This window comes from Clarias gariepinus, chromosome 19 (genome assembly GCF_024256425.1).
Source record: "Clarias gariepinus isolate MV-2021 ecotype Netherlands chromosome 19, CGAR_prim_01v2, whole genome shotgun sequence".
NCBI classification, from domain to species: domain Eukaryota; kingdom Metazoa; phylum Chordata; class Actinopteri; order Siluriformes; family Clariidae; genus Clarias; species Clarias gariepinus.
This window is the reverse complement of record NC_071118.1, coordinates 12255164-12278957: the sequence shown is the minus strand read 5'-3', so window position 1 is coordinate 12278957 and position 23794 is coordinate 12255164. Positions and strand designations below refer to the sequence as shown.

General features: G+C 44.5%; 1 protein-coding gene across 1 annotated transcript; it reads left to right on the top strand.

The window, feature by feature from the left end:
* The first annotated feature begins 19330 nt into the window (after positions 1 to 19330).
* Positions 19331 to 20263, top strand: LOC128507728 (olfactory receptor 52D1-like). The gene has a single exon (XM_053478804.1). The coding sequence runs from the start codon at positions 19331 to 19333 to the stop codon at positions 20261 to 20263; it is 933 nt and encodes a 310-aa protein (XP_053334779.1).
* The last annotated feature ends 3531 nt before the right edge of the window (positions 20264 to 23794 follow it).

Below are 23794 nucleotides of genomic sequence, written 5' to 3'. Positions count from 1 at the left end.
GCAATAGTTCCACACATGCAGTAAATCCAAAACGCCAGGCAGTCTTGTGGTCAGTATACAATGCGGAAGTTAGAAGCCGGTAATCCAAACGTGCAGTAAATCCAATTCGCTGGGCAGTCTCATGGTCAGTATACTACGCGGAAGTCAAAAGCCAGTAATCCAAACGTGACAAAACAAACACGGGAATATTGGCATGAATGGCACAATAATCTGGCAGCGGGTGGGTGTCTTGCAGTGTCTTAAATAAACAGATCTGATTAATCCAAGGCGGCAAAAAACAAGAGGCGGCACGGAGCTGGAACCGGAGTGATTCTGAATACTTTTGGAGGAGCTATGTTGTGGCCGAAATCTGACATACTGTGACAGTAACCTCTCTCCTACGGACGCCACCGGGCGTTCTAGACGGAGTCTCGGGGATAAGCCTATGGAACTCTGTTATAGGGGATTTGTCAAGAATAAACCTGGCAGGTATTCAGCTTCTTTCTTCAGGTCCGTAATTCTCCCAGTCCACTAGGTATTGTAGTCCGAGTCCCCGGCGGTGGAACCTGAGGAGCTTATGGACTGTGAATGCTTCACCTCCCTCGATGAGACGGGGGGAGGGGGGTTTGAGGTGAAGGGGACAATGGACAGGAGACCAGTCATCGGGAGAGCTTAACAGAGCAGGGGTTGATAACCCGGGAGATGGAGAAAGGCCCAATATACCTAGGAGATAGTTTTCTTGACGTGGTTTTTAAGGGTATGTCTCGTGTGGATAACATTACCCTTTGACCTATGCGATACCTGGGGGCTGCAGAGCGGTGGTGGTTGGCCTTACATCGGAAAATGTTCACAGAGCGGCGCAATTGGGAGCGGGCCTGCTGCCAAGTCCTCCTGGACAAATGCTTGGGTTGACGGTACCGCAGCTTCCTCCTCTTAAGCAGGGAACAGAGGTGGTTGGTATCCCAGACAACATCAGAAGGGTGACATTCCAATGGAAGAAATGGGGAGCGAGTTGTGGGCATATTCTATCCATGGGAGAAATCTATTCCATGAGACCGTGTTCCCTTTCAAAGGCTACACTCGATGCTGCGTGCAAACGCTATGGGAAACATCTTGTCATGTTGCCGGTTGTAAAGCATGTGTGTATCAAACACGCCAAATTTTGGCTTATATAACCTCGGTCGGGTGACGTCATCTGATGAGTCGCACCTGCAGGTTATAAATAGGAGTGAACCGGAAACATTCCTCAGATCGTTTGTCTTCACTGACCTTGTTGTGTATGCGTGTGTGTTTAAACCAGCAAAATAAGAAAGTGTTTAACTCACCGATATGGCAGGGTTTTAATTGAGATATCCCTCCGTGTCTAATAAACACATATCGGAGGGCGATCTCTACACTTTACTGCTTCGAATAAAGTGCTCGCGCGCGCCCCGCATTCCTTAAGAAGCACCAGGCCGCGGCCCATTTCTGGGGTTTAAAACGCGTGTATCCAGCAGAGCTGTGAGAGACGGATTTAAAACTCCTATCTCTCACTTCCTTGTTGGATCGGGAAATCCCTCTGTCCGCTTGCAAGCGCGCGCTGCGCTTCTTGTGAATGGGCAAGGATAAACATTCTCTCTCGCTCCGCGGAGATGGAAATAGCACCCAAGCACTATAAAAAAAAAAACAAAAAAAACATTAGACGGCAGGTTCTGTCGGGTGGCCGGGGGGCGGAGCCTCAACAACCCTCTCTCCCTTTTTCTTAGCAATCTCCATATGAGTTAACCCTTTCATGGAGTAAGCTGTATCTATTCTGTGTTTTCCTGCCATCTACTTTATTTATTTGTTTAAATATAGTTGAGGTGGAAGCGCAGGGCTATATGATGACGCCCAGATAGAAGAGACGCTTCCAGGCTATCTCTCCTGGGACATCATCCTCCCTGAAAAGCTATTACTTCCTTTCAAGCTGTGTAGACTTTTATCTTCTCTGGAGGGAAAAGCTTTTCAGGCAGCAGGTCTGGTTGGTGCTCCATTGCACACCATGACGGTTTTGCAGGTCTACCAGGCTGACCTGCTGAGAGACTTGAGTACTGGCGGGGCTTTTCAAGATAGGGCGTTCCGGAATTACGCCGGGCCACAGACTTATGGCTGAATCTCAGCAGCATCAAGCATAGGATCGCGCATTCCTCCTTGATGCCCCTGTTTCGTTTTGTAACTCATTCGCCACTAGGTTCATGAGGCGAAGTTATATGAACAAGCCCTCGGAAATTCCTTCCCCGCCGTGCTCAAGAGTCGGGACTGTCGGCCACCCAGTCTCGACCGGGTCTGACGCTTGCAAGGCGTGAAACACACAAGGAGAGTGTTTTTGAGCCGGGCACCCCCTCGTAAAGATTGGGGTGCGTCGTGCCTGCGCCTCACAATCCGCCTCAAAAGAGCTCAGACTGGCATATTGTCTTCTTCACAAGAAGCCCTAAGGTTCATGTGCCCAGGACCATGGGGGTGGCCCCCCAATGGGGAGAGGCACGCAGGATTCCTTTCGAGAATGAAGTGTTCTCCCTGGCACCCCAGGAGGTCGGTGTTTTTTGCTCCGCCACCACTGGTGTTTTGGGCAACACCAGTCTCCAATAAAGTGTTAGCTCTTTGTTTTTTTTTCCTGCCATGTTTCAGGATGACGAACATCTAACATTGCTCTCTCACCCGCACATATATGAAATGCATGGATGTAGTTCTGGCGCTTACGACTCCAGGGCATCCGTATTTGAATTACATAAACGACTGGCTGGCCCAGTCTCAGTACTGTAGCTAGCGCTTTGACATCAGCATGTCATCCTAGCTCATCTTTGTTTCTTAGGATTGAGACCCAACGCCATGAAAAGCGTGCTCTTTCCTGTTCAGAGGACAACATATTGGGTGTCACATGGGATTCGATCGTAAGCGGGCACAGCTGTCTCCCGCTCGTGTCGAATCCATTCTCAACACCCTCAAGGAAATCAAGCTAGACCGGAAAGTGACCATCACTTTTATAGATCTTAGCTCTTATGGCAGCTGTATCCACGGTGACACCTTTGGGTCTTCTGCACATGAGAGCATTTTAGTTGTGGCGAAGAACCTGGGGATTTCACTCTAGGGCCAATCCTCAATAAAGGTTACGCGCCAGGTGCTTCGTACCCTTCCTATGTGGTTCAGACCCCGGTTTCTGACTTTGGGTCCCACTCTAAGTTCGTCTTGTCATCGCAGATGCTAACGACAGACGCTTCCCTCATGGGCTGGGGTGCGGTCTTTGATGACCGTCCAGCCCAAGGGAGCTGGAAAGGCCATCTTCTCGCGCGGCACATCAATTGCCCCGAAATGATGGCTCTATTAATGATGGCCCCAAAGCACTTCCTCCAGCAGTTGAGAGGCTACCATGTCCTAGTGCGGGTGGACAACACTATGGCAGTCTCATATATTAATCGCCAGGGCGGACTGTGCTCGCGCCGCTAAATAGCTAGCGCACCAGGTTTCTGTCCCTCAGGGCGAATAACATTCCAGGGCATATGAATGTGGGAGCAGTTGTTCTGTCCAGTCAATCTCTGACACACGGGAAATGGAAACCCCACCCCAAAAATAGTCAGTCAATTTGGGAGATATTTCAGGTAGAAGAGGTGGACCACTTTGCCTCGAAAGATCAGCAAATGTCCCCTTTACTACTCTCTGACTCTTCCAGCTACCTCGGGTCTGGACGCCGTGGCCCGTACATGGCCCTGGTTACGCCTTTATGCGTATTTTCCTGATAGCTCTGCTCCCGGGAGTCTTGGCGAGGGTCCATCAACAGTGTTTGCGCCTCTTATTGATAGCGCCCTGTTGGCCGACCAGAGTGTGGTTCTAGTATCCCTCTTCAACGGCTCACCATGGGTGATTCCAATGAGGTGGGATCTTCTGTCTCAGGCGCAGGGGACGATATTTCATCCCCGGCCCGAGTTTTGGAACCTTTACATTCAGTCCCTGAACGGGACCAACTAAGTCAAGCTGGTCTTTCAGCCAGCGTAATTAAGACTATCCTAAGTGCTAGGGCTCTCTCCCCTAGAAGAGCTTATGCCCTCAAATGGAATGTATTTGAAAGTTGGTGCATGACGAAGCAGGTAGACCCAGTCCACTGCCGAAATGTTTCAGCGCCGGAGTCTCTGCAGGAAAAATTGTCCTCGGGCTTGTGCCCTAGTACCCTCAGGACATACGTAACTGCTATTTCAGCCTGCCACAACGGGACCAACTAAGTCAAGCTGGTCTTTCAGCCAGCGTAATTAAGACTATTCTAAGTGCTAGGGCTCCCTCCCCTAGAAGAGCTTATGCCCTCAAATGGAATGTATTTGAAAGTTGGTGCATGACAAAGCAGATAGACCCAGTCCACTGCCGAAATGTTTCAGTGCTGGAGTCTCTGCGGGAAAAGTTGTCCTCGGGCTTGTGCCCTAGTACCCTCAGGACATACGTAACTGCTATTTCAGCCTGCCACGTCCTGATTGGTGCGACACGGTCCCTTTTGTGGGTTTTATCTATCGTGCTTGAAGAGCCAATTGACACCCTTTTTTGAACCACTAGAGTCAGCGCCTCAGGTTTCTGAACTTTAAGATGGTTTTTCTAAGGGCCGTTACCTCTCTGAGAGTATTGGAGATCTGTCAATCTCCCCATCCTGCCTAGACTTTGCCCCTGGGCTGGGCAGGGCCATTTTGCATCCTCACTGAACTATCTCCTGAAAGTTCCATTCTCAACATGCACCCTGTTGTTTTTGAAGCCTTCTGTCCTCCGCCTTTTACAGCTTCGGAGCAGGAGAGACTTACTGTGTCCAGTACGTGCTCTTCAGATTTACGTCCACGCCATCAGCCAGTGGCATAAGTCAGAGCAGCTTTTACATGTTTTGGGGCCGCAACCAGGGGGGGGCGGCCGCCACTACACTGGGTGAGAGATGCTATTGCCCTCTCCTATGTGGCGCGTGGGCTCACTTCGCCTCTAGGAACAAGGGCTCATTTAACCAGGGGGATCGCCTCATCTACTGCACTAGCAGGAGGTATTCCCCTGCAGCAAGTGTGTGATGCGGCGGCGTGGTCCTTTCCGCACACATTTGTTAGATTTTATAATCTGGATGCTCATGCCACTCCGGGCTCACAGGTCCTCGAGTCAGCTTCCCAGATATAGTTCTGAGACCTTCTCGGCCTTGTGCGCACACGCTACACAACCTTGGGGTCCAGACACTTGCAGTGCGGCGGCGTTGGTATTCTCGTTCCCATAGCATTTTCACGCAGCATCGAGTGTAGCCTTTGAAAGGGAACGTCTCGGGTTACTTTGCTGTAACCCTGTTCCCTGAAAAGGCGGGAACGAGATGCTGCGTCCCAATGCCACACTGCCTACGTGACCGGACGTCCGTTCAGACAAATCAATCTGAGGAATGTTTCCGGTTCACTCCTATTTATAACCTGCAGGTGCATCTCATCAGATGACGTCACCCAACCGAGGTTATATAAGCCAAAATTTGGCGTGTTTGATACACACATGCTTCACAACCGGCAACATGACAAGATGTTTCCCATAGCATTTTCACGCAGCATCTCGTTTCCGCCTTTTCAGGGAACAGGGTTACAGCAAAGTAACCCGAGACGTTCCGTGATGCCATACATCTAAAAAACTTCTCTAGTTCCTGGTTGATCCTTTCCGTCTGCCCGTTGCTTTGGGGGTGGATGCCAGAGGACAGGCTGGGTGTGGCACCAATGAGCTTACAGAAGGCTTTGCAGAATTGTGAGGAAAACTACGGGCCCCTGTCTGAAATGATGTCTGAAGGGAGACAATGGAGTCGGAAGACATGAGACACCAGGAGTTCAGCTGTTTCTTTAGCTGAGGGAAGTTTGGGAAGCAGGATGAAGTGAGCGGACTTGGAGAATCGGTCTACATTTGTCATGATGCAGGTATTATTGTCTGAGGGTGGTAGTCCTGTAACAAAATCCAGGGAGATGTGCGACCATGGGCGATGAGGGATAGGGCGCGGTCTGAGCAGGCCCTCCAGGGGGCGATTTGTGGCCCTATTTCTGGAACAAATATCGCATGAAGCTACGAAACTCTGAACATCCTCCTTAATGGTTGACCACCAGAAGCGTTGCCTAATGAGAGAGAGTGCGGGCTACCCCCGGATGGCATGCCAACTTGGAGCTGTGGGCACAGTCTAATACAACAGGACGAAAACGAATTGGGACAAAGAGTCGGGGAAAGAAAACTGTCGAGAGAGGGCGTCAGGCTTAGTATTCTTAGAACCCGGGTAGTAGGACAATGTGAAGTTAAACCTGAAAAAAGTACAAGGACAAACGTGCCTGTCGAAAGTTAAGTCTCTTGGCTGACTTTAAATATTCGAGATTTCGATGGTCAGTCCAGACCAGGAAAGGATGTTCTGCCCCTTCCAGCCAGTGTCTCCACTCCTCCAGTGAAAGCTTGACGGCCAACAGCTCGCGGCCTCCGATCCCATAATTGTGTTTGGACGAAGAACGGACGAAGAGTCGGTGTGAGAGGAAGGAACAGGGGTGGAGTTTATTATCCTTTGGAGACCTTTGGGAGAAACACCTGTTTCTGATGCGTCCAGTTTGACCACGAACTGGAAGGATGGATCAGGAGAGGTAAGGATAGAGGCAGAGGTGAAACGGCACTAAAGTTCCTTAAAGGCCTTGTCCGCCAGTGAACTCCATCGAAACAGTGATTCCGTAGACGTGAGGGTAGTGAGAGGTGCTGCCATGGAAAATTGGCGAAGCTCAGAAAAACATTTAAGTTCCTGTCTAGAGGAGGGTACCGGACAATCAGTGACTGCCTTTACTTTGGCTGGGTCCATGCAAATACCTGATGGTGATATGAGGAACCCAAGGAAGGAGGTTAATCCGCTGTGAAATTCGCATTTCGCGGCCTTGACATAAAGCTTGTTCTCCATGAGCCTTTGAAGAACTTGTCGGACATGAACTTGGTGTTACTTCAGGGTGCGAGAAAAAATCAGAATATCATCAATGTGGACAAATGCAAATACATTAAGGAAGTCTCTCAGTACATCATTGATAAAGGCCTGGAAGACAGCTGGGGCGCTGTTTAGTCCGAAGGGAAGCACGAGGTTTTCGTAGTGGCCCGTAGGTGTATTGGAGGCCGTCTTCCATTTGTCCCTCTTGGATCCTCACCAGGTGATAGGCATTTCGAAGATCCAACTTAGTAAAAACATGCACACCCTGAAGTAACTCAAAGGCTGAAGACATGAGAGGGAGTGGGTAGCGATTTTTGACAGTAATCTCGTTGAGCCCCATATAGTCAATGCAGGGCCGTAAAGATTTGTCTTTCTTCTTCACGAAGAGGAAGCCCGCACCTCCTGGAGAACAGGAGGGGCGAATGATTCCCGCCCCAAGGGATTCCGCAATGTATTGATCCATGGCCTTTCTCTCAGGGCGGGAGAGAGAGTACAGTCACCCCTTTAATCGAGGTAGTACCAGGGAGAAGGTTGATAGCACAATCGTATGGTCAGGGGGTGGGGGGCAAAGCGCAAGACTTGCTAAAAACTCTCCAGAGATCGTAGTACTTGGTCGGGACATTAGAGAGGTTGGAGCGATCCTCAAACTGAGAGGATGAAGGCCCTTTGACAGCGGAGCGAAAACATGATGACAGGCATGAGGTACTCCATTCCAGAACTTATTGACCCAATCTGTGTGGATTGTGCAGCTGTGGATTGTGCCTAGGCCAGGAACATCTTCGTGGAAAAGTGGAACCATCCTCAGTCACCACATGCATCCCATCATGGGAGAGATGGTAAAGGGTTTAAGTTGAGAGATGTGAAATACAGGATGGATCCGAAGCGCTGCAGGCAGCTGGAGCCGGCATACCTGTTCACCACAGGTTGGAGAAACTGAAGGGTGCATCGCGTGCCCAGATGTCCCGAAATGGGCGATGAGTGACCCCACTGGAGAATTTTTGATTTCATGCACACTTGCCGGATCAACCTCTGTGGTCTGGCCTGGAGAACCCCATTTCCAGGTCTAACTGCTGTGGTGCGATGATCTTTGAAGGTGAAAGGGTAGGTGCGGGCTCCGCCAAGGGGGCATCTACCTCATGTTGATGAGAGAGGACGTCTACTTTGGTATTTTTGGACCCGGGGCAGTATGAGAAATTATAATGTTCAAAAAACGAAGCCCACCGCACCTGCCTTGGGTCTAGCTGTTTTAGGTTTCGGATGGTAATTAGGTTTTGATGGTCAGTCCAGATAATGAATGGCTCCTGTTAAATCAGCCAGGGGTGTCCAAGAATTATTGGAGGTGAAGAGATGGAGGTAAGATGGAATCTGATTTGTTCTTGATGTTGAGATGGAGGTTGATGGAGAGAGTAATAGGTTGTGTCTGGGTTGTGATGGGACTGGAGGAGTGGGGCGAACGTCGACCGGTGTGATCCGAACTGGCTGGGATAACGCCTTGAGTTTTATCCCAAATTTTTGGCATAAGAGGAGTCAATGAAGTTGCCTGCGGCACCAGAATCGATAAATGCAGTACTTCTGACTCGTTTGTGGCCAAATTGAAAGTGTACTTTAACCGTGAGACGGGAGGAGTTGATCGAGGTGGTGGAGAGTTGGAGATGACCCGGTGAGTCGCCCTTATTTCTCACCGGGTCTGAGCGTTTCCTGGCCGAAGTGGACAAATAGCTCGGTGGTGCCCCGCCAAACCACAATAGGCGCAGAGCCCTTCTTTAAAACACTGCTCCAGTTCTGCAGCGGCCAAAGAGGCGAGTCCTAATTGCATTGGTTCCCTGGCTCCCGTGTCAACCACGGCGGGAGGTGGAGATCTGACAGGTCCGGTGACTGTGGGGGTGAAGGTAGGTCGGGCGAGCGTAGGTACAGAAAACCGCGGTGTAACGGCTCATGGACGACCCTCCTTGCCGTAAGTGATACAGTTTGGTTTTGATCTCCACCTCACCAGCAGGATGTCCAAAAAAGAGCTTTAGTTGGCGGGTGAATTCATTGTAGGAGTGCGCTGTGTCTGAATTGGAGTGCAGAACCACCGTGGTCCACTCAGCTGCCTGCCTGGATAGCAACGAGACAAGAAGGGCAATACGCAAACGGTCCATGGAGTACCTGGTGGAATTGAACTTAAACACAAGGTCCAAAGTGGTTAGAAAAACACTACACTTCCCATCTGTGCCATCCCATTTACCAAGAAGTGCAAGGTAAACATCGGTGGGAGGTTGCGGTGCAGCAGCCACTGCTACAGGCGGCAGGCTAACCGGAAGAACAGCCTCACGGAGATCCGCGTTCTCCCGCCGCAGCTCCGCCACCTTGTGCCACGTCTTGGACGCTGCTGTGAAGAACCGCAATCTCACTGTTCAGCTGCTCGATCAACTCTGCATACCTGTTCACCACATCGCAGAGGTAAGCTTAATCCACTGGGTTCACTGCAGATGTAGGCTCAGTCACTTTGTCACAAACTAACCGAAGGTGAAGCAAAAGACTTAGCAGTTAGCCCGTGACGCGGAAACCCAAACACAAAAATAGCTCACAGTTCACTCAGATACTGCGGCACGAGACCATTTAAAAAGTAAAAAGTAGACCATTTAAAAAGTCAAAAGTATTTTAAAATAAATGCAAAATTTAGCAGGAAACCAATGCAGTGTGAAGGTAAAAGAATGCTATCCTGGTAATATCATCTACATGTGCTTCAAATGAAATGCTGGAATCTATAATCACACCTAGGTCTTTCACTGTTCACTTAAAGAAACAGAAAGGCCATTTATAGTTACAGTGTGATTAGCTGCTTGTGGCCCTATGACTAGAACTTATTAGAATTAAGCAGAAGGAAGCTTATTAACAACCAGGTTTGAAGGCTGAGACAGTCTGGTGGATCTTTAACCTTGGGTTCAGCTATGTTCTCCGGCATGGATGAACCAAGGCTTGAGCCGAAGGGACCAAGACCTCCTCCTCCTGAGAGAGGGAGAGGGGAGGCTGGTATGCAAGACTGCACTGAAAAGGTGAAAGGCCAGGCGCCGACATGGGCAAGGAGTTGTGTGCATATTCAATCCCCAGGAGCAGCTAGTTCCAAGAATAGGGCTCCTTTGATGAAGTACATCAAATGGCTGTCTCCAGGTCCTGGTTGGCCCGCTCTGTAAGTCCTAAACAATGTCTGTCAATGGAGTCCCCTTGACGATGTGGAGACTAGACAGGGGGACAAAGTGAACTGCCTTGGAAACATGGTCAACTACTGTGAGAACGCAGGTGTGACCCTCGGAATCAGGGAGCCCGGTGATAAAACTGAGGGCTATATGGGACCAGGGTCTGTGCCGGATAGGAAGAGGTCTGAGATGACCAACAGGAGGCTTATTGCTGTTTTTTTTCTTTCTGGTGCAGACATCAGAGGCATTCATTAAGCGGCGGGAGTCGTCCCTCATGGAGGGCCACCAAAACGTTGCAGGACAAGGTCTAATGTGTGTGCCACCCCCGGATGGATGGCCAGTCTTTAGCCATGCGTCTATTCTAGGACACAGGGTCGTTCTGCCTCCAAAACAAAACTTGCTTGTTGCTGTCTCTGGAGGGACGGGATCCTGGTTAAGTGCCTTCCTGACTCATGACTTGACATCCAGTGATGCTGCCCCAATGAGGCATTGAGGGGGAAGTGAGATAGCCCGGGACTTGCTATTAACGGCCACTGAAGTCACATGTCCATCCTCTCAACAGTTGAGGCATGCCCCTGTCTGAACCCGATGTTGGCGCTCCTCTGGGTTCGCCCAATCTGCATTGGTTTGGCTGGGGAGCTGGCTGAAGTGGTTAAAGTGGGGAGGTGCTGGCTCTGAGCCGGGGTTGGTTAGAGGTGCCTTGTCTTCATCTGAAGCGTGAATCCACTCATCCTGCTAGTTCGATCAAGCCATTTCCAAGTCTTGGGGCAGCTGCAGGGAAACTAACTGTTCCTTGAATGAATCCAAAAGCCCGTTTAGTCCCACTGTGTGGTGGCCAAAAAGGTTTGGAATTCAATGGCAATATCATAAGTGGATCTGGAACACTGACAAAGCTCAAATAGTTGTCTTGTGGCCTGATCAAATATCCTTCTCATCTTAGTGAAGGCATTGAAGGTGGCACAGCAAGGGTTGTCACCAGATGGAAGTCCCCCAATCATGGCTCTCCTTGTGAGGAGGGTGATGATATAAGCCACCTTTGAGCATTCAGTGGGGAAGGTTGAGGGCTGGTGCTCGAGTAACATAGAGTATTGAGACAGGAAGGAACAACGGGCAATTGGGCATCAGAACGGGCACTAGACCTGAGCTGGAGCCTAGTTCGAAGGCTAGGCCTGGGGTGAGATGTGTCTGCCGGGTCTAACATGGCCGCAGTATACTGTCACGGGGGCAGGCTAAATGGGAGTGAATCCAATAGCAGTTTGTAAGTAAGTCCTGGAAGTTGAGCGTGGGGGGAGTTTTCTTGGGTTAGGTGAGTGCTTATCGCTGTTAATCCTCCTACATGCAGAGGATGATAAACGGAATGCAGCGATTTAGCTTCCCCAGAGAAAACGAAGGTCAGTGCACAGCGTGAGTTCTCTCCCTGATGTCTGCAAACACAATAGATGCTTAAACAAGGATAAACAGAATCATTCCACCAGGTGGGGGTTGGTAACCAGGAGTCCTGCACCGAGGGCAAACAAATCGAGAAACATAAGTCAAAATCCAAAGTCCAGAGAGCATGCAAGTTCATACACGTTAGTCAGTCCAACGATGGCAGACGTCTGGAAGTACTAGGTTGATCTGGCTGGCTTGTGACACTGCATGTGTCTAAACAATGGAAGGTGTAGAGTTGACATAATAATGACAAGGAATGACTGTCGCATTATTTCCCATTAATATGCAGTGTTTAGCTCTGGGTCAAGGGGTATCGAATCTTTAACGATTCGAGTCAATTTGATTAACTGAATCAAAATTTATAATGTACACTTTTATAATTTATGACTACCCGTCCAGTGTTTAGCACAATTCATTGTATCTTACCACTTCTGCTTATCACGTGTCAAACAAAATCTAGTATTTAGCAAATATGAGCAAGGTAACTTAAGATCTGGGCGAATGTTTAGACTTTAAAATACACAACCAATAAAACAGTTCTTTATAAAAAAAAACAAGAATTTATTTTACTAATCAGCTACATATAAAATTACGCTACTTAAACGCACGCACACACACACAAACAGTTTGGAGGTGAAAGTTAAGGAAATTCTTTTAGTACTGTTTATTAGATCAAAGAAAGTCACAAGAGCAGAGTCTTGGGTTCAATCTCACGGTTTAGTTGATGAAACAAGCACCAATTTTGGCAAGGTATGCAGCTGAATTGATGAGCTGTTGTAGAGATGAAGCCCTCGAAAAAGCCCTTTGGTGAGGCGTTGGTTGCCTGTTTACCGCTGCGCTTTGGAACTTCTCCTGAGGGTTTCTTTGTTGCTGGACTTTGTAATGGCATAAAGTCTCGTTGATTTCTTAAAAAAACAGATGATGCCAGCAGCAGCAGCGTAGCGTCCACAAAGGCTGAAACCGGAAGTTTCGGTTCAGAGGGAGGTCAGGCGCTGGACGGACTAATCGGTGGTCGCGTTACAGGATGTACTTGATGACGCAGACTGGGACATGTTTAGAAACAGCTTCATGACGTCAGCGTGTTTACAAAAGGGGTTGTGGGATTCATCGGGAAACTAGAGGATGATACCATAGAGAAAAAAACTATCAGAACATTTCCCAACCAAGCGCCATGGGCATGCTGCCTACAACGCTGGACTTGCGTCGGGGGACATTGACCCAGGAGAAAACTAGAGTCACAGCTCCAACAGAGTGACTCTAGGAACCTGTGGCAGGGACTAAGGACAATAACGGACTATAAAGCACCTACATCCGGTATGACGAACGCGGATGTGTCTCTGGCAGACGAGCTAAACACTTTCTACGCTCGCTTCGAGGCTGCAGCTAAAGATGCTAGCGATGCTAATGCTAGTGGCGCTAATGGCTGCAGACAGGAGGACACTGCCAGCACCAAAAACGCGTTTATCATCTCCGAGCATGATGTGAGGAGAGCCTTCAAGAGGGTGAACACCAGGAAAGCAGCAGGACCAGAGGTCATCTCAGGTCATATTCTCAGAGCCTGCGCAGACCAGCTAGCACCTGAGTTCACAGAGATATTCAACCTTTCCTATTCATAGCCTTTTATTTTAAGGTCACAAGCAGTTGTCTAACGGTACTGCATACCGTACTGTGTATGACTGTGTATGTGACAAATAAAATTTGAATTTGAAAATCAAACATCACATCTTACCCACTCATTCATTCCTTTATCTAATTAAAGGGGTTTGTAAATTCTTATTACACCTCTTAAATTATAATCAAAGATACACACAGGAATAAAACATACTGAGTAAATATACAGTGGGTACAGAAAATATTCAGCCCCCCCATACATTTTTTACTCTTTGTTATATTGCAGCCATATGCTAAAATATTTTTTTCAAAGTTCATTTTTTCCTCATTAATGTACACACCGCACCCAATATTAAGAGAAAAACACAGAATTGTTGACATTTTTGATACCATTTCTCACTCCATTCTTCTCACCAGACTGTCATCTATTGGCATTTTTCACACACCCTTTGACTGGTTTCACTCCTATCTCTCTGGCCGCTCTCAGTTTATACATCTCAAATCATTCTGTTCTCAGCCTTCCCCTGTTACTACTGGTGTTCCCCAAGGTTCTGTCCTGGGCCCCTTCTTTTTATCATTTATCTTCTCCCACTTGGTAACATCTTTCATAAATATAATATCCATTTTCATTGCGTTGTTGATGACACCCAGCGCTATCTCTCTTGCCAACCAAATTCCCCACTTCCACACTCCTCTCTTATCAATTTCCTCTAAGAAATAAATTCTTGGTTTAGCCACAATTTCCTTAAATTAAATACGGATAAAACAGAAATCCTTCTCATCGGTACCAAATCCTCACTATCCAAAGTCAACAGTTTTACCCTCACAATTGACAGTTCATCAGTTTCTCCATCCGATCAAGTTAAGAGTTTGGGTGTCATCCTCGATAGCTTACTATCATTTCAATCTCACATTTACAATATTACTCGCTGTGCTTACTTTCATCTGCGCAATATTAATCGTCTTCGCCCCTCAAATCAAAATCAAATTCAAATTTTATTTGTCACATACACAAACATACACAGTACGAAATGTAGTGAAATGCATTATACGACTGCCATTGACCCTAAAAGAGAATTAAAGTTTACAAATAAGAAATAAATATGAATAAAAGAAATACGATAGAAATTAAATTAAAAAATTAAATTAAACTAGGAAAAATAGAACTAAAAATAAAAATAGAAATGTGCTAGGAAAAATAGAACTAAAAATAAAAATATGATGTACAAAAATAGAAATATACTGTACAAATTGAAATATACTGTACTGGGTGTGCAAATATGCATAGAACAAAGTGTCTTTGTGCAGAGGTTATTAAAGTGTCTTTGTGCACTGGTCCAGGATGTAAACGTAAACATGTAGTGTAGTTGTGAAGGTAGGTGTGCAAAGTTATTAAAGTGTCTTTGTGCAATGGTCCAGGATGTAAACGTACAACATGTAGTGTAGATATGAAGGAAGGTAAGCGTGTAATTGTCCATAGTGTTCATGGATGTAAAAAGATTGATAGATTTGATCAATTATGAAAAGATTGTGTTAGTTCTGCATAGTGGTGTGGTTGTGGTTGAGAGACCTTATCGCCTGCGGGAAGAAGCTCCTCCTCAGTCTCTCTGTGTTGGCCTTCAAGGAGCGGAATCGCTTCCCAGACCGCAACAGAGTAAACAGTCCGTTATTGGGGTGGCTGAGGTCCTTCACGATCTTCCTGGCCTTAGTCAAGCACCGCTTGCTGTAGATCGAGTGCAGGTCAGGGAGCTCGATGCGGATGATGCGCTCAGCTGATCACACCACCCTCTGTAGAGCTCGTCTGTCCTGCATGGTGCTGTTCCCGAACCAGGTCGTGATATTTCCCGTCAGGATGCTCTCTATGGTGCAGGAGTAGAAATTCCTGAGCACCTTGGAGGGCAGTCTAAAGTCTCTCAAGCGTCTGAGGTGGTAGAGACGCTGCCGGGCCTTTTTTACCACGGTGTTGATGTGACAGGACCATGCCAGGTCCTGCGTGATGTGAACACCGAGGTATCTGAAGCTGTCCACTCTCTCCACTGGGCTCCTGTTGATGACGGGGTCTGGTAGTTCCTCACCTGCTTTGTACTAAAGTCCACTATCAGCTCCTTTGTCTTACTGACGTTCAGGAGGAGATTGTTTCTCTGGCACCAGTTCTCCAGATTTCCAATCTCCTCCAGGTAGGCCGTCTCATCGTTGTTCGTGATCAGGCCCACCACAACAGTGTCGTCAGCAAACTTGATGATGGTGGTTGAGCTGGTAGTGGCAGCAGGGGGCTCAGAACACAACCCTGGGGGGCTCCAGTGCTGAGAGTGAGGGAGGCTGAGACATGTCCGCCCATCCTTACTGCCTGTGGTCTGCCAGTCAGAAAATTGGAGATCCACTGACACATTGGTGAGCTGAGTCCCAGGTGCTCCAGCTTGGTGGTAAGTGTGAAGGGAATTATGGTATTAAATGCAGAACTGTAGTCGATGAAGAGCATTTTCACATAATTCCCCCTCCGAGTGTCCAGGTGAGTGAGAGATGTATGGAGGAGATGAGAGATTGCATCGTCCGTGGAACGGTTTGGACGATAAGCGAACTGTAGTGGGTCGAGTGTGTCTGGTAGTGAAGAGATGATGAAGTCTCTGACCAGGCGTTCAAAGCACTTCATCACTACTGAAGTGAGGGCTACAGGGCGATAGTCATTGAGGGAAGCAGGATGAGGTTTCTTTAGGACAGGAACAATGATGGACTCTTTGAAGCATGTGGGGATCACCGACTGAGATAAAGAGATGTTGAATATCTCAGTGAACACAGGTGCTAGCTGGTCTGCGCAGGCTCTGAGAATGCGGCCTGAGATGCCGTCTGGTCCTGCTGCTTTCCTGGTGTTCACTTTCTTGAAGGCTCTCCTCACGTCATGCTCGGTGATGATGAACGCGCTTCCGGTGCTGGCAGTGACTTCCTGTCTGCAGCAGTTAGCGCCGCTAGCATTAGCATCGCTAGCGTCTTTAGCTGCAGCCTCGAAGCGAGCATAGAAAGTGTTCAGCTCGTCTGCCAGAGACACGTCTGCGTTTATCATACCGGATGTTGGTGCTTTATAATCCGTAATTGTCCTTAATCCCTGCCACAGGCTCCTAGAGTCATTCTGTTGGAGTTGTGACTCTAGTTTTCTCCCGTAGCGCTGCTTCGCCTCTTTCACCGCCTTCCGGACGCTGTATGATGCAGCCTTGTACGGTTCCATGTTCCCCGACGCGAGTCCCGTGTTGTAGGCAGCGGTGCGAGATCTCAGAGCGTCGCGGATGGTTTTATTCACCCACGGCTTCTGGTTGGGAAACGTTTTAATAGTCTTTTTTTCTACGGTATCGTCCGCTAGTTTCCGTAAACACGCTGACGTAATCATCGGAGCTGTTTCTGAACATGTCCCAGTCTGCGTCATCGAGTGCGTCCTGTAACGCGGCCACCGATTGGTCCGTCCAGCGCGCGACCTCCCTCTGAACCGGAACTTCCTGTTTCAGCCTTTGTTTGTATTTTGGCATGAGGAAGATGGTGGCGTGGTCGGATTTACCAAACGGTGGACAAGATTGTACCTTGTAGCCGTCCTTGACCGTTGTATAGCAGTGGTCCAGTGTCCTTTCGCCCCTAGTGGGGCGTTTGAGGTTGGCACTGTTAAAATCCCCCGCCACAATAAGCGCAGCGTCCCGGTGTTGTGTTTGTTGTTGTGTGAGTGCCTCATGCAGCTCGCATAAGGCAGTGTCCGTGTCCGCTTGTGGTGGAATATAAACGGCGCTGATTATGACCGATGTAAACTCCCGAGGAAGGTAAAAAGGACGACACATGATGGACAGTAGTTCCAGATTTGGTGTGCAGGAGCAACGCTTGCGCTGTTGCACCAGCTGCTGTTCACCATTAAACACACACCACCTCCCCTTGACTTCCCCGAGTCCCGCGTCCTGTCCATGCGGTGAACCGAGAAGAACTCTCTCTCTCCACTCATTCTACTTCTGTCCTTGTTCACAGTTTGGTGTCATTTTGTATTTATACGAAATTCTGCAATTCTCTTCTCTTTGGTCTTCCCCAGAAATCACTTCATAATTACAACTTGTCCAAAACTCAGCAGCTCGCATCATTACCAAAACCCCCTCTTTCCATCACATTACCCCTGTTCTGCAGCAACTTCACTGGCTTCCCATAAAATACAGAATTTAATTTAAAATCATTTAAAACTTTCAAGTTCAAAGTTTTCAAGCTCACTTTCAAGGCAATCCATAATCTGGCCCCTCCCTTATCTACTCGATCTAATTCATATCGTCACTTCCTCTCGTTCTCTTAGATCATCTGCTTCTATTCGCCTGGTCGCACCTTCTGCCCGTCTCAGTACTATGGGGAGTAGAGCATTCAGTTGCTCTGCTCCCATTCTTTGGAACTCCCTCCCACCAGACGTCCGTAACTTATATTCTCTCTCTCTCTTTAAAACCAGACACAAAACCTATCTATTCACCAAAGTTTATTCTCCTTAAATTCACTGATTTTGTACATTCTTATTTTTTCTGTGTTGTTTGGTTGTTTGTATTTCTCATTTGTTTGTTGATTGTTTTGTACAGTGTCCTTGAGTGTTATGAAAGGCGCTTATAAATAAAATGTTTTATTATTATTTGTAGATTTATTAAAAAAGAAAAACTGTAATAATATATGAGCCTAAGTATTCTGACCCTTTGCTTAGTATTTAGTAGAAGCACCCTTTTAATCTAATACAGTCATGAGTCTTTTTGGGAAAGATGCAACAATATTTTTCACACCTGGATTGGGGGTTCCTCTACCATTCCTCCTTGCATATCCTCTCCAGTTTTGTCAGGTTGGATGGTAAACGTTGGTGGACAGCTATTTTTAGGTCTCTCCAAAGATGCTCAATTAGGTTTAAATCAGGGCTTTGGCTGGGGCATTCAAGAACAGTCACAGAGTTGTTGTAAGCCACTCCTTTCATTATTTTAGCTGTGTGCTTAGGATAATTGGCTTGTTGGAAGGTAAACCTTCGGCCTAGTCTGAGGTTTTCTTTGAGGCATCTGGTCTTAGCGTGGCTCCAGGCATAGCAAACGTCCTGACCCATGCCTTGTGAATTTCCTGCAGCTTCATTTAGAGACACTCCTTTATGTTCAGGAATCAGATAAGATTATTGGGATGGCAACATGCAGGCTGGGAGAGGCGCTCTGGAATGTGATCAATTGATTGCTCTCTTTGGGAGCCCTGTTCATCCCTACAAAAGAAACCGGAGCCCCCGGGGAACCCAGCAAGCACAGGGAGAACATTCTAACTCCACGCACACAGACTCGAAGGTGGGACTCAAACCCTTAACCATGGAGGAGCGAGGCCACAGTTCTAACCACTATACCCCTGTGCCAACTACAGTCAATACAATAAAGATAGGTTCTACTTGTAAACTTAATTTATGTACACTTTTTTTTTGTTAGTTTACTGTATTTATTTATGTTGTTTATTATGATGTTCAGAACACTGATACGGTAATTATTTATTTATGTATTTTAATTGAGTATTGTAGCAGTACTATTTTGTTGTTATTTACAGCTCCTGATAATGTTTAATAACATTTCATACCTAGTGGGGTCATGTATTATTAACTGATCCCATCAGGGGTTTGAGGGGGCGGGGGCTAGATGGTGGTATATAATATGTGATGATGAGCAGGAATAGAAGATTAATTCATATGATTAAGGCGTATAAACAAATGTTTCTTACATATATAATAGTTCTTACTACAAATGTATTTATTTTAATTGTAATTAAATCAGAATTACAAGAACGGGATTTGTGGTTTGAAACCAGTGCTTCTCCTCTTATGTTTATATATTAAATGAAACAACACATTTAAGTAATCTTACCAAATATTCTATTTAATTTTATGTTTGTACACTTGATGTTCAATAATAATAATAAAAAAAAAATTCTAAATGATACAACTTAAATGTAAAATTGTTGTGCTTTGATTAAACCTAAAAAATCTACAGTATGTATGTGGCCTTGTAATGAAAATGCATTGTTAGTTTGAGGCAAGGTAAATTATTAAGTATCTCTTTGTAAAAAAAAAAACTATAATAATTGCCTAGATTTTTTATGCTAGCTATTAAAAGTAATTTTTCATTTTCCCAAAATTTAAAACAAGCTTTTCCCCCCTTCTTTTCTTTTCAGGTTTTCAACAGCAATGGCTTCAATGACATCAATGGAAATTAACACATCTTATCCAATCATATTTACCTTGTCTGGGATTAGGGATCTATGGCCAAAATACCTTTTCATTTTAATTTTTCTCTTAATTTATCTTTTAATCATTCTTTTAAATCTTACCTTGATCATCACAATTATAATGGAAAAGACACTGCATGAGCCCATGTATCTTTTCTTGTGTAATCTGTGTTTTAATGGACTCTATGGTACAACAGGGTTTTATCCTAAATTAATTTATGATCTGTTTTCACCTGTACAGGTAATCCCATTCGCTGCATGTATTGCGCAAGCATATGTAATATATACATCTTTCATGTGTGAATATACAACACTGGCCATAATGGCTTATGACAGATATATTGCAATATGTCGACCTTTAGAGTATCACAATATGATGGTAACTCAGTCGGTGGCAAAAGCTATTGTTTATTCTTGGGTACTTCCTCTTTTTATTTCACTGCCTTTCTCTGTCATTCTCAATCAACTGCCAATGTGTGGGTTAGAGATAAACAGAGTTTACTGTTATGCCTGGGCAATGGTCAGGTTGTCATGTGTCCCATCTACAACTCTTAATGTATATGGGTATTTTTTAATCTTCATATTTGTCTTACATGCAGTTTTTGTAATTGTTTCATATCAGCGACTTATTGTTGCTTGCAGGCAATCAAATGAGAGCAGAAAAAGGTTCATGCAGACATGTGTGCCACATTTGGTATCACTGATCAACTTTACTATAACTTTGCTTTTTGATATATTGTTCAGTCGTTATGGGTCAGAAGACTTTCCAATAGGTGTGCGTTATTTTTTGCAACTTGAAATTCTTATTGTTCCACCTCTCCTCAATCCACTTATGTATGGCCTTAAACTTTCAGAGGTGCGAAAAAGGATTTTTCAAATGCACAAAAGATAAATACAAGATAACTGTTTATTTGCACAGTCATCATTTTTTTTTTCAGTGATTTGAAATAATACTATTTTTTCACCTCACTTATAGAGAAAGTATGTTCATGTGGCATCATGCGACCATGACTTCAGCTAAGAATTTTGAACTAGAAATATTATAGAAATAGACTAAGGTAATGCTGTATATAAAAGTTTGACCTAGATGAGCACAGTTGTTGAGCAACCATCCTTTAACTACTTTAAGTTTAGTGTTAACCAGTCAAATTGTAAAAATAAAATAAAAAAATGAAAGGGCGGTGAAGTAGTCAAGTTTTTTTTAACTAACCGTACAAAATGATTGCAAAATATGTCAAATATTTAAGAACATTTGTATTAACAAAATATAAGCATAAATCTATAAACTTAGAGCCATCAAAACAAAACATGCATTTAAACACGCAATTGTCAAAACTATGATTTGATCTTTTTCTTGGCTTTTATCTGGGAAGGATTATTGAGTACAATAAATATCTACATACTGTAAAACATTAGTAATGAAATAATCTAAGTGAATAGCATTGTAGTTTAGTATGACTATCTACCAGTCTTTCTCTCTCTTTCACACACACACACACACACACACACCACACCATTATATTTTAAAATAAATTTTAACCCTTTTGTACCCACACATGTAGATAAAGTCACAAAATCTAATGAAAAAAACAAAGCCTCTTCTATAATTTGAGAATGAAATTACACAAATTGGATAAAGAACTTACCCAAAAAAGCTGTCACTTATTTAAAAAACTCCTTGTACTGTTCTCTTGTCTATTGCATAAATGCGAGCAGCGTGAAAAAGTACACAAACTTTAACTTTAAACAAAGATTTAATATTTCATTTTCATGACAAATATTATATAATACACAGTATTATTCATTCAAAGGCAAAAGTAAGGGGAGTGGTGGTTTTACAAATGGGATGGTTTTTGTCTTTTTATTTAACAGGGCGCATCCCACCTCAAATCGTGTTTTGGTGTTAACCCAACCTTAAATTTGCTAGTCAGAGATACATAAATGCCATTTATATGCATTTAGTTTTTACTTTAGTTTACAGTCATGGGCATAACAGCATTGGAATGGGAATTGGTAAATTGGCCAAAGTAAGTACAGTGAATAAACATATCAACTCCCTTATTTTTTAGACTACCAACTGCTTCTTAAAGGACAAGAAATGTCAGACAGTGAATACATTTGCCAGTTTTATGTCAGATTTATACATAGGCATTACTATTCATACTTTTAAACTACATACCGACTAAATATGATCTTAATATGCATATTTACCAGGCTCTATTGAAAGCGCAGATATAAAACTTAAAAGAATAAACTTTTGGCTATCCCCATCCTCTATTTTTATTTGCCTGTTAAAACATAAATACAAGGGAAAAAACTATTTATAAGCATTTGTCATTATTTATTTAATCAGCTTTTGTCAATTTTGTATTTTTCCTTTTAACATTTATGTTATCCTTGTCATTATATTGTACTTCTTCCTCAATTAAAACCATTTAAAAATTTGAAAAATAAGGAAACAACTTGGTTTGAGATGAAATCTGCAAATGCATGAAAAAAATTCAGAATACTGCTCAAGCGGATCTATAAATAATAATTATTAGATTCAACAGGAATACAGGTTAAAAATAAATAAAAAACAGTCCAGGTTTTTCATGTACAGGTTTGATGTGACAATTAGAATAACTTTATAAACAACTGTGACACTGCTTGCTCTGAGTTTTTTTCATTAGGAGTAAGAATTAAGATTAAATTTTTTAACACCTGTACAGTACCATACAGCACAGTAAAATAACTGTGCATAACCCAGTTAGGAAGCTACAATCAGAGCGCAGGGTCACCAAGGATACAGCGCCCCTGGAGCAGACTGCCGGTGCCTAACCTTTTGATCAGTAGCCCAGTAACCCACAGCCTTAACCGCTTGAGCCACCACAGCAGATAGGTGTTAGAAGGTGCTGGGTATGTTCACTATGATCTAATCTGAATTAATAAGTTTATTAAAACAAACATTTTAAGTGTTTGTACATTTTGTTCAGCTTGGGGAACAGACACAGACTCCATATTATGTAACGGTCATTGGCGGCTGCTAGCTTTTGAAACAGGGGAAGCTCATATTAGGCCTTCATCATAAAATTCATTATGTTCTTTGCACTGTTTATGCCTTTTGTATGCCCTGTCAAAGTTACCCAGATCCCCCAAACCCACGTTTGACCAAACACATCCCATTCCCTGAGAAGGTTTCGTCAAGAGGCATGGCCAACAGTACATTTTCTTCATCACAGCACTTCCAGTCAGCCAGTTCACCTTGTCATTTTGTACCAGGAAAACTGAAAAGACCTGTTATTTTTTTCCTGATTTTTGCACCAGATAAATCTTGGGCATTGGTCTGCCCCGCCGTTTAATTCTGAGTCTCTCCTCGTAAGGAAGACTACTAAATGGTTTTGCCAAAAGCAGGTCAACAATATTAGCACCGTCTGCTTCTGCCATTATGCACAGCTTGCTAGCTGGCTAATTTCCCCTTCCACGAGCTACTTTAATTATATGAACAAACTAACTTTACAATGCTGAAACAAGGAGCAAAGTCAAGAACGCTATAAGATGTTTTTTTTTATTATTATTTAATGAATGATTTGTACAAGCAAAAATTGTTTATATCACCAGCAAACAAAAAAAAAAGTGCAGCCGTTCGTCGTACCACTTCACCTGGAAATCTACAATTCTTTGTAGTTTGCTATCAATTAGTAAAATATTTTAGCAAATGAATGTATGTATGTTGTCTGTGAAACCATTAGTAAAATAAGTAATAGAAACAGGGACAGAAATGTTTTATACAGTGGCCCAGAAGGGCAAATCATCTTTCCCGTATATGTGCATGTTTTTTCCCTTGTAAGTGTGTTTTCCCCCTTGAAAATATATGCTTTTTCCCTTGAAAATGTGTTTTTTTTCCCTAGAAAATGTGTGCTTTATCCCTTGTAAATGTGTGCTTTTTTTCTTTATAAATGTGTTTTTTTTTCCTTGAAAATGTTTTTCCCCCCCTTGTAAATGGGTGCTTTTTTTCTTGTAAGTGTTTGCTTTTTCCCGTTTGTGCGCAACTACTTTTTCCCGTGTGAGAACTCTCTTTCTCCCGGATATCAGCTCCAGGACTCAACATGCTGGAATATACAGTGAATTATAGCGTGATAACATTATAATTTTCACTGAATTTTTAACTGCACACTTAATATTAATTTTATATATTAAACACCAGGTAACGTTAAATATATAAAATTAATCATATGTTACTGTTTTAGGCACTAATTATGCTGTAACTTTGTAGCAGTGTTAATACTATTGAAGTGTTTAGGGGAAATGCCGAGCCAAGTGTAAATGTCAGTGATTAAAGAAATATCATCTCATTTAGACCATTAAACACTGATGTAAACCATCAGCACCATGGCGTCTCTGTAATATACATCCACATATGGATTTATGAGCAAGTTAATAT

What these genes read in the sequence shown, in the direction of transcription:
- LOC128507728 (XM_053478804.1), top strand. Translation starts at nt 19,331, where the DNA reads ATGGCTTCAATGACATCAATGGAAATTAACACATCTTATCCAATCATA.